Source organism: Oncorhynchus gorbuscha, linkage group LG10 (assembly GCF_021184085.1).
Source record: "Oncorhynchus gorbuscha isolate QuinsamMale2020 ecotype Even-year linkage group LG10, OgorEven_v1.0, whole genome shotgun sequence".
NCBI classification, from domain to species: Eukaryota; Metazoa; Chordata; class Actinopteri; order Salmoniformes; family Salmonidae; genus Oncorhynchus; species Oncorhynchus gorbuscha.
The window spans coordinates 19,285,643-19,297,282 of record NC_060182.1 but is presented as its reverse complement, the minus strand read 5'-3'; the positions used below and the strand labels follow the sequence as shown (position 1 = coordinate 19,297,282).

The window sequence follows — 11,640 nt, the reverse complement described above, 5'->3', positions numbered from 1 at the left end:
GCCAGTCAATATTTAAATCAAAATGAAAATATACATCTGTTGATATCACATACATTGTCAAGCATTTCTCACGTTATCCAGATACTGACTGTTAACACTTGGTCTATAGCAGCTTCCCCCCAGAATGGGCTTTAGGTGAGGCAGATGAACCTGTAGCCATATTACTTCAAGAGTATTTAACATCAGATCCTCTCTAATCTTAACAGGAATGTGGTTCTGAATATAAACAGCAACACCTTGATCTTTTCTGTACATTTTATAACCTTGTTTTGCTACCTCTGTGTCAAAGGTACTATCTAAGTGAGTTTCAGAGATATGAGAGTATGAGTGTCATCTGTTTCTAACAAATTATTGATTTCATCAACCTTGTTTCTAAAGCTACATATGTTAATGTGGGCCATTTTGAGCACTTTTCTGGGATGCTTACTTATTGCTTTACTGGAAGCTTAGCAGAAGTAGATATGCTCATGTTATTTATGTTAGTGCAGGATGAGCTGCACACAGTGGACTTCCTCCTAGGGCACACCGGCTCAATGTTAATAGTATAAATCTGGTTCATAGGTACATGAGTAATGCATACAACAGCTGTATGATCAGCAGATGACAGTTAGAGGGACATAAATTAGGTTACTTACATTGTGTCTACCAACACCCCTGGTGTAATATACATTTTCTGAAGCATTATGACAACTCTGTCACAATGGTAGGGATTAACTGAGCTGGGCCTGGGTCATCTCAACGCAGCCTTATAATGCTGTGAAAGGATCCAGGAATGCAAATGATTTGGGTGGATCCCATCTTCCTTATAGGAAGGTATTGTCATGATAACCATCACACAACATCTGGTACTTTGTGGAGGTTGGAATGAAGAGAATGTAGAACATGCGGATGTGTAGTCTAGTCAATAATCTGTCAGAAGTGAAAAATGAGTCAAACGATTGCATGTGATCCCCATTATGAGTCTATTTGTGTCTGAACATCTTGGTACATGATATTGCATCATTAAAACATTTTAATAGAAGTAAAGAAAACGATTCTAGGCTAATCTAAACTCAATGCAGTTTATAGTAGAGCATAACAAATAAAGTGGTTCTGTGAGGTCTGGTTGACAGATCATTTCTCTGATGTAGCATGATGAAGTATATGTAAGGGATAATCAACGAGGGGCTCTATGCGTTCTATGGAAAACAATTAACGACACGGTGTGTTCCACTATGTGCCAGCAGAGTGGAACTGACCTCACACAGAGTTGCATTAGTGTCCAGAGAATGAAAAGAGCCCAGCGTTGATTATCCATTTTATACCATGACTATAATTTAACATAATTGCCGATAGAAATTAGTTAATTTGCCGGTAGGAATGTTTTCACTAGATAGCTACAGTAGTTGCCATGATAGCTAAACTTGCAAGTCTGTTTGGTTAACTAAATCACCAGTCCTATCTTCGAATTCAATGGCAATGATGTTTTCAATTTGACTTTGCTTTCAAGAGCAGCTCAAACATAGAACATGTAAGAATCAACTATAGCCATTGAATTCTACCGTGGAAATACACCATGCGTTATAGGAAAACAGTGCACGTTCTAGAATGCCCTTCAAGCCAATCAAAAACAAGTATTCAACAATGCCATCGTATAAAGTAACAGTAACACTTTACTTGATGCAAATTCTTGGGTGATATTGTCTTATAAATATTCATAGTATGGTAAATATCACAGCCAATGGGCTCTAGTCTCATAATGCTCTATGACTGCATCAATAGGCTGCTATGAATATATTATGAGTGCTACGGATTGTTATGGAAACTGTAGCCCCTTCTGAAAATGTCCTCAGTCATGTTGCATCTCAGCAACGTTTTTGTTTTTGTTTTTCAGTGGTACGATCTGGAGGAGTCGGTGGTTTCCACCATTTTGATGAAGACAGCAGAAGATCGGGTGGGCTGCTGGTAGCTGGTCTCTGGCATGGTGTCTGGGGGGAAAAGAGGAGGATGCAGGTTGTTATTAAAGGCTCATGTCACCATCAAGATTCCCTTATCCCTCTTCCTGCCAATCACCACACCTGTTTTCGATCCCTAAATCCTATCAATAGTATAAAACCTTCGTAAAACAAGGTTCGAAGGTAAAGGAATGTGAGAGGAGAATAATGTTAACTTTAGAGATAATAATTCTGACAAGAGCATCTAGTAGATTAGGGTGATAGAACTTACAATGCTTTGTGGTAGAAATGTTGGTGATTGATTGTTGTCCAAATCTGTGGACGGAAGAGGAAGAGAGAATAAGAGAACATCATACAGCTATACACACTTAATTTTCTCTGCATCATGGATTTCGGAAGCTGTCTATGCAGAGGAGCTGGTCATAGTGGAACTTTGAGTCCCTCAGAGTTTCATAATCTCCTTACTTGGTCTCCTCGCCCTCCAGCAGTTTCCTGTAGGTGGAAATCTCGATGTCCAAGGTCAGCTTGACGTTCATTAGGTTCTGGTACTCCCTGATCTGGCAGGCCATGTCCTGCTTGGCTCTCTGCATAGCTACCTCCAGGTCCTTGATTAGAGCCCTGGCATCCTTTATGACAATCTCCCCATGTTCCTCCGTCTGGGTTATCTGTCTCTCCAGGTTGGCCTTCTAAAGGGTTAAGGGGGAAAATGTATCAGAAGAAATTTGGAACAGAAAAAATAAGCATGGTTTTCTCCACACTGTTATCATGGGTCATTTTTACAGTTATTAGGTTTTCATTATAGCCCAGAAATACATTATTGTATGCATAAAGTAGGCCTATGTAGTTCAGGTATGCATAAACACTGTCATCAGTGATTGTGTAGGTGTAATTATTCCCAGTGAGCGGAGACATGTGCAGCCATCCGGCATACGACTTGATTGCTCCATTCTAAAATGTGTCTTTGTTCTCCCAGACAAAGATATATTGGTATTTTAGTCTGAGAGTGTAACATTGCTTTTGCGATCAACAATGCCACATTGGTGCTGTGCCAAATCGTAGATAATGAGAAGTTGGCCAAAGCAGAAATCAATCTGGCACCAAGTTTGGACATACAGTACTCCTCAATTATAAGGTGGTGTTCTATCAAGTCTGACACTATATTCTATGATTAAAACAGTCTTCAATTATAGAATTCTTCATTACTCCTTCCAGTCAGGTGTGATGCTCACCTGTCCCTTGACAGCCAGGATCTCGTTCTGCAGGCGGCTGATGAGTCGGTTCAGTTCGGCGATCTCAGCCCTGGTGTTGCGCAGCTCCTCTGCAGCCTGGCCAGCCTGGCCGGCCAAACTTTCAACCTGATGTGGGCAGAGACGACAGGTTTATTTTACGAATGATGGTTTAACCTGCTGTACTGCTCCGTTAGGCATGAACCCTTAAGATTGACTCATTCTCTAACCCCTGACCTCACCTTGGTCTTGTACCAGCTCTCGGCCTGCTCCCGACTGCGAGCAGCGATGTCTTCGTATTGGGCCTTGACGTCAGCTATGATCTGGTTCATGTCCAGGCCACGGGAGTTGTCCATCTGAACCACCACAGAGGTGTCCTTCACGTCAGACTGCAGCTCACCCAGCTCCTGTCATGAAAGAAACAATGTCATTTCTGTCATCTCTATAGTATTGGCATATTTTGACTATAGGGGCATCAAAAATATATATGTGTGATTTAGCACTGCCTTACCTGATCGTACAAGACCTTCAAGAAGTTTACCTCCTCTTCCAGCCCAGCCAACCTGTCCTCCAGAGCCACCTTGGACAGGTAACCAGCGTCCACATCCTACAGGACATCAGAAGACAGTCAACAGCTGTGACACTGAGAAACATGCCCACGCGATGCGGCCTCACATAACACGTCATAGCCCCTTTTTTCCTGTTCATATGGGGATGTTTGCATTACTGACTCTTGTTTACATAGCTAGTTGTAGCTACATCTTTCACAACATTGAAAATACTCAAGCTTTACTGAACATAAAAGGCACATTTGTAATACACCTTTGATGATTTGCCTATTTTCCCTAACTATTATTAATCTTCCACCCACGGCAGATTAGTAAGATTAGATCAGAATGGGACTCTGGCTATACTTTATCTATACAATACATTCCTGAGACTATTCTTCACTGAATGTTATTCAGTTGCATACCTTTTTCAGCAGGACAAAGTCATGATCTGCTGTGTTCCTCTTGCTGATCTCATCTTCATACCTGGAACAGGCCAAAGCAATAGAATAGGGTTAGGGTCTCTATAACAGGGGAGACCAACTCTGGCCCCGAAGAGCTGCATTATGCAGGCGCTTGTCAAAGTCCAACATGCATGTCTTGCATGACAACAAACATGACAGAGGAATTGGCTAACGCACAAACAGATCTCCAAACAGACTATCGTCACTGTGTCTTTACTTTGATTTGAAGTCTTCCACATTATGGTGCATGTTCCTCTTCTCCATATCCAACCGGTCCTTGTCATTGTTGATCTGGTCCAGCTGTCTCTGCAGGTTTTTGATGTAGGTCTGGAACATGGGTTCCATGTTGGAGGGGCCAGTTGTCTGGTCCTGCATCAGCTTCCACTTGGTCTCCAGCATCTTGTTCTGCTGCTCCAAGTGTTGCACCTGTGACACACACATTAATAATTGATTTGTTATTATAGATGTTTGGACTCCTCAGTCCACACGTCATGTTTGGCACACACGCAGGCACGTACACACACACACATACACACACAAACGTTGAAACAGTGCCCAGAGGGAGAGGTGCTTCTAGGGTTAAACACTCCAAGAGGAGGAAACAATGTCTTCAGCCTGTTATTGACTATACAAGATTGGTTCTCTAATTATGTACAGTCGTGGCCAAAAGTTGAGAATGACAAATATTAATTTCCACAAAGTTTGCTGCTTCAGTGTCTTTAGATATTTTTGTCAGATGTTACTATGGAATACTGAAGTATAATTACAAGCATTTCATACGCGTCAAAGGCTTTTGACAATTACATGAAGTTCATGCAAAGAGTCAATATTTGCAGTGTTGACCCTTCTTTTTCAAGACCTCTGCAATCCGCCCTGGCATGCTGTCAATTAACTTCTGGGCCACATCCTGACTGATGGCATGCTGTCAATTAACTTCTGGGCCACATCCTGACTGATGGCAGCCCATAATCAATGCTTGCAGTTTGTCAGAATTTGTGGGTTTGTTTGTCCACCTGCCTCTTGAGGTTTGACCACAAGTTCTCAATGGGATTAAGGTCTGGGGAGTTTCCTGGCCATGGACCCAAAATATCAATGTTTTGTTCCCCGGGCCACTTAGTTATCACTTTTGCCTTATGGCAAGGTGCTCCATCATGCTGGAAAAGGCATTGTTCTTCACCAAACTGTTCCTGGATGGTTGGGAGAAGTTGATCTCAGAGGATGTGTTGGTACCATTCTTTATTCATTGTTGTGTTCTTAGGCAAAATTGTGAGTGAGCCCACTCCCTTGGCTGAGAAGCAACCCCACATATGAATGGTCTCAGGATGCTTAACTGTTGGCATGAAGCAGGACTGATGGTAGCGTCCTGAAGCATTCTTCACAACAATTGAACCGCTCTCCTTGAAGTTCTTGATGATCCAATAAATGGTTGATTTAGGTGCAATCTTACTGGCAGCAATATCCTTGCCTGTGAAGCCCTTTTTGTGCCAAGCAATGATGACAGCATGTGTTCCTTGCAGGTAACCATGTTTGACAGCGGAAGAACAATGATTACAAGCACCACCCTCCTTGTGAAGCTTCCAGTCTGTTATTCGAACCCAATCCGCATGACAGAATGATCTCCAGCCTGTCCTCGTCAACACTCACACCTGTGTTAACGAGAGAATCATTGACATGATGTCAGCTGGTCCTTTTGTGGCAGGGCTGAAATGCAGTGAAAATGTTTTTGGGGGATTCAGTTAATTTGCATGGCAAAGAGGGACTTTGCAATTAATTGCAATTCATCTGATCACTCTTCATAACATTCTGGAGTATATGCAAATTGCCATCATACAAACTGAGGCAGCAGACTTTGTGAAAATTAATATTTGTGTGTTTCGTTCATCATATTGATGAGACCAAGGGGCAGCGTGATAAGCATACATTCTTCTTTTAATGAAGGAAAAACATTAAACAAATGACCACGAAGCTATATACCACGAGTGCTGACAGACAACTACACATAGACAATAACCCACAAAACCAAAATGGGAAATGGCAACCTAAATTAGAATCCACAATCAGAGACAACAATAAACAGCTGCCTCTGATTGGGAACCAATTCAGGCCACCATAGACCTACATTTACCTAGACATACCAAAACCCCACAGGTATACAAAAACCCTAGACAAGTAAAAAAACACACATACCACCCTCGTCACACCCTGACCTAACCAAAATAATAAAGAAAACAAAGATAACTAAGTTCAGGGCGTGCGTGACATTGTGTCATTCTCAAAACTTTTGGTCACGACTGTAGATTGGAGTGTCATTACCATCATCACAACCATATTCCTCTTATTATTATTATTAAGAATGCCGTTATTAAGAAGATGTGATGCAATCCACCTCACTAATCTTTATGCTTTTCATGCATTTTCTGGATTTACCACAATAACTCCGACTTTTAATATTTTTTTCCAGTATTTTTCACTTGAGTTGAACATTCACACAAACAAAAGACAAAAAACAGCAAGTGGCAAAAAACTATTTATACGGTACCTTATCAATAAAAGTGGCAAAGCGGTTGTTGAGACCCTTGATCTGGTTCATCTCATGGGTGCGGACAGCCTGGATTTTGGGGTCGATATCCAGGTTGATGGGTGCCAGCAGGCTCTGGTTGATGGTCACGGCCGTGATGGAGCCTCCCATGTAGAGGCCGCTGCTGCCGGTCCTGGGGCCATTTCTGGAGCCCAAGGACATGCTGCTGAAGTCCCTCATGTAATTAGGGCTTGTCCCAGTGCGATTCTTTGTCCTTATGCTCATGGTGCTGTTGTGCGAATGTATTACAGCTGGGATGATTGCAGACTGAGGCTGGAGTTGCTGAGGTGTGTTACCGTTAACAAATTCATCCCCTTATATAGAAGGGCCAGGGTAGGGCCAGTGTAGCCTGTGTGTGGGTGTATGCATGTGTGGGCGAGAAAGAGGTGGTGAAGGTATGTCACTTCTCAATGTGGAAGAACCAGTCAGATGCATACTGTACATACCTATTTTAAGCCCCTTCACCCTCTGTTACAGACATGGTGTACCTGGATACCTGTTCTCCTGACGTGCTTTAGGGAACCAAGACTTGTGGTTTTACCTCTACCACATGAACACTCAAAGGTCAAAAAACACCTTAGAGGGAATGTGATGTGCTGTATCAGCCAGCCTTTAGGACTTTGTTTTTTTAATAACAAGACTTTACACTGGCCTTTATATTTAACTTAATAATTCTCTTTAACTACTGGTGCCATCTAAAAGAGGTAACGATGTATGTCTTTTATGTTCTCCAAGTCAGCTTGTCCAGTTATGAGAGTGTGACAGTTAGCCAGAATCTCACCTCTTTGGGTTCTTTATTCCTTTATTTATAAATTAAAATCATTGATTGACCAGAAAGTTCATCACCTGGTGTTGCAGGTCTTAAACAGCCCTATAATGACAGTAATTGAAGGATTGTAAATGGTGTTGGTATAAAATTGTGATCCTAGAGGTCAGCATACAAATAAAGAAGTAACAATAGGAATGGTACATTGCCAGACAGCTTTGTTGTGAGTAGAACTTCAAATCCAAACCATATCCCAAAATTGGTAAAAAAGTATAACTGACCTTAAATGTGTTCACATGTGTTTCTCCAAAAGATTAGAAACATGACATGTAAATATTTATAGCCAAAACAAGACTTTGCATATCAAAACTTGGACCACAGCACAAAAGATTCAGGTAAATCTGGTCAATCATGTCACGGGATTCTTCCTGGGAAGGAGAGGCAGACCAAAATGCAGCGTGGTTATTTTTGTACATCTTTAATAAAGATGAAAATAGAACAATCTACAAAACAAGAAACATGCAAAACCAAAAACAGCCCTATCTGGTGCAACAAACACAAAGATAGGAACAATCACCCACAAAACAGACTACCTAAATATGGCTCCCAATCAGAGACAATGACTAACACCTGCCTCTGATTGAGAACCATATCAGGCCCAAACACAGAAACAGACAAACAAGACATCCAACATAGAATGCCCACTCAGATCACACCCTGACCAAACAAAACATAGAACATACAAAGCAAACTATGGTCAGGGTGTGACAAATCAAATGCTATCGAGAACCTTGAAGGGTACTTGGGCTGTCCCTTTTTGGTTCCAGGTAGAAACCTTTTGGGTTCAATATAGAACCATTTCCACAGAAGGATCTACATGGAACCCAGAATGGTTCACCTGGAAATCAAAAAGGGTTCTCCTATGGGGACAGCCGAAGAACCATTTCGGAACCCTTTTTTCTAAGAGTGTACATAAGACCTACAAAACGACACATTTTGAATCAACATTGGCTGCTTGTGACACATACGGTGCTCTCTATAGTTGACAAATAGGCAGCTCTGAGGTAGGATATAAACAACTAACTGGTCTGTCAGCCTGCAGGCAGACACTTCTATTCACTGTCATTCAGCTGTGACTACAATGATGATTATCGGTTGGCCCTCCCCATCTAATGGGTGACTACACTGCACTTTCAGGTGGCTACCAGGTGGTTGTCAGGTTTGCCCAGGTGTGAAGGCAGATTAATCAATCATCACAGTTCCACAGATAGAGTAACAGAGATATAACTGGATTGTCTACAACCAACCGTGTGGTTTGGTTTTGAGCACTGCTCTCATTTGATACTTGAACTGTAGCAGTATGAGACTGATCCTATCTCTATTATCTACACATCTCATACAGGTGTGTCGATGAGGATGTTTGCAATGTTATTTATATGTGTGTGTATAGGGGGATCTGCATGTGTGTGTGTGCTTGTTCGTGTGCGTGTGCGTGTGCGTGTGCGTGCGTGTGCGTGTGTGTGTGTGTGTGTGTGTGTGTGTGTGTGTGTGTGTGTGTGTGTGTGTGTGTGTGTGTGTGTGTGTGTGTGTGTGTGTGTGTGTGTGTGTGTGTGTGTGTGTGTGTGTGTGTGTGTGTGTGTGTGTGTGTGTGTGTGAGAGAGAGAGAGAGAGAGAGAGAGAGAGAGAGAGAGAGAGAGAGAGAGAGAGAGATATTGGATTGCGCAATTTTGCCCAATTAAAAATGACAAATACCTCTCACACAGGACATTTTTAATATTTTTTAAATATTACAATATTTTAAATATATACATATATTTTAAAAATCAAATCAAATCAATTTATTTATATAGCCCTTCGTACATCAGCTGATATCTCAAAGTGCTGTACAGAAACCCAGCCTAAAACCCCAAACAGCAAGCAATGCAGGTGTAGAAGCACGGTGGCTAGGAAAAACTCCCTAGAAAGGCCAAAAACTAGGAAGAAACCTAGAGAAGAACCAGGCTATGTGGGTTGGCCAGTCCTCTTCTGGCTGTGCCGGGTGGAGATTATAACAGAACATGGCCAAGATGTTCAAATGTTCATAAATGACCAGCATGGTCCAATAATAATAAGGCAGAACAGTTGAAACTGGAACAGCAGCACGGCCAGGTGGAATGGGGACAGCAAGGAGTCATCATGTCAGGTAGTCCTGAGACATGGTCCTAGGGCTCAGGTCCTCCGAGAGAAAGAAAGAGAGAAAGAGAGAAAGAGAGAATTAGAGAGAGCACACTTAAATTCACACAGGACACCGAATAGGACAGGAGAAGTATTCCAGATATAACAAACTGACCCTAGCCCCCGACACATAAACTACTGCAGCATAAATACTTGAGGCTGAGACAGGAGGGGTCAGGAGACACGGTGGCCCCATCCGAGGACACCACCAGACAGGGCCAAACAGGAAGGATATAACCCCACCCACTTTGCCAAAGCACAGCCCCCCCACCAGGGATATCTTCAACCACCAACTTACCATCCTGAGACAAGGCCGAGTATAGCCCACAAAGATCTCTGCCACGGCACAACCCAAGGGGGGGGGGGCAACCCAGACAGGAAGATCAAATCAGTGACTCAACCCACTCAGGTGACGCACCCCTCCCAGGGACGGTATGAAAGAGCCCCAGTAAGCCAGTGACTCAGCCCCTGTAATAGGGTTAGAGGCAGAGAATCCCAGTGGAAAGAGGGGAACCGGCCAGGCAGAGACAGCAAGGGTGGTTCCTTGCTCCAGAGCCTTTCCGTTCACCTTCCCACTCCTGGGCCAGACTACACTCAATCATATGACCCACTGAAGAGATGAGTCTTCAGTAAAGACTTAAAGGTTGAGACCGAGTTTGCGTCTCTTACATGGGTAGGCAGACCGTTCCATAAAAATGGAGCTCTATAGGAGAAAGCCCTGCCTCCAGCTGTTTGCTTAAAAATTCTAGGGACAATTAGGAGGCCTGCGTCTTGTGTAGGTATGTACGGCAGGACTAAATCAGAGAAATAGGTAGGAGCAAGCCCATGTAATGCTTTGTAGGTTAGCAGTAAAACCTTGAAATCAGCCCTTGCCTTGACAGGAAGCCAGTGTAGGGAGGCCAGTGTTGTCTGTTCACACTGCTATGCTTTATCTTGGCCAGGTCGCAGTTGCAAATGAGAACTTGTTCTCAACTAGCCTACCTGGTTAAATAAAAGTGAGAAAAAAAATGAAAAAAATCAATTAATCAGTTACAGTTAACTCACTAATGTGTTGTAAATATATGCCTTGTATATGTTTAACACTTGGGTTCTCTCTCTGTCTGAGGGGTTATGAAGGTTGCATCCTTTAACATCAGGGGATTTGGACTGGATAACGTTACTGATCCAGATGCCCAACACCTGTGAAGTTAAACATTTGTTTATGCATTCATACCTGACAGGGTTCTGTAAATGGAGAAAATATCAAACACAATATTTAATTTTTTGACAACAAAAAATATTTCTAGAACCATTTCAATGAATCTGTTGGCAGTATTCTTACTATAAGAAGTCTTTAGTCGTCATTTGGAGTTAGTATTATAAGGCTCAACCGCAGTAGTGGAATAAGCCACAGCTCAAGGAGTGGCTTTCTTATAACACATGTTTAGTTACAATCGTTACAATACCATAATGTGTTTTATCTTGGCTGACAGCTAAGGTACTCATGTCTACAGAAGAAAACAAGATAATTTCACATGATAGCTGCTTGAAAGGCTGTAAGTAACCAAACCATAAAGGGAGATCCCCACACCCACTAAATACCTACAGGGTTCACACTAGCTGGGCCTATAAGTCTCTGTTTTGTAGATTGTGTCTCGTTATGACATTATAGTGGTTCTGGAGGTGGTGGATGTAAGGGGGGCATCCGCTATCTGCTTCCCGAGAGAGTTACACTGGTGACATTGCTGTTAATCAGGTTTATATTCAACCTCACCTTTCCTATTGAGTTTAATATATGATGGCACATAACATTTAAAGAACAACTCACTTTCTCTGTAACTCAATCATTTTGCGTTGCTTTAATCCCCTCAGCCTCCATGTATACTGTATCACAGAGTCAACACAACAGATCACTACGCCCTGAAACTCAG

At 42.4% G+C, this 11,640-nt stretch overlaps 1 protein-coding gene across 1 annotated transcript; it reads right to left on the bottom strand.

The window, feature by feature from the left end:
* Positions 1-948: 948 nt before the first annotated feature.
* Positions 949-7,253, bottom strand: LOC124045632 (keratin, type II cytoskeletal 8-like). Its single transcript, XM_046365078.1, has 9 exons — positions 6,712-7,253; positions 4,390-4,598; positions 4,134-4,194; positions 3,672-3,767; positions 3,403-3,567; positions 3,164-3,289; positions 2,400-2,620; positions 2,206-2,249; positions 949-1,967 (listed from the first exon to the last, which is right to left on the bottom strand). Exons 1-9 carry the CDS (start codon positions 6,973-6,975, stop codon positions 1,870-1,872), a joined length of 1,284 nt encoding a protein of 427 aa, XP_046221034.1. The 5' UTR covers positions 6,976-7,253; the 3' UTR covers positions 949-1,869.
* Between the last annotated feature and the right edge of the window lie 4,387 nt (positions 7,254-11,640).

Coding starts and splice junctions, on each gene's coding strand:
- LOC124045632 (XM_046365078.1), bottom strand. CDS start 6,975: ATGAGCATAAGGACAAAGAATCGCACTGGGACAAGCCCTAATTACATG. Junction 4,195..4,389: donor GTGGAAGACTTCAAATCAAA/GTAAAGACACAG, acceptor GGCCTGTTCCAG/GTATGAAGATGAGATCAGCA. Junction 2,250..2,399: donor CTGGAGGGCGAGGAGACCAA/GTAAGGAGATTA, acceptor TTCCGTCCACAG/ATTTGGACAACAATCAATCA.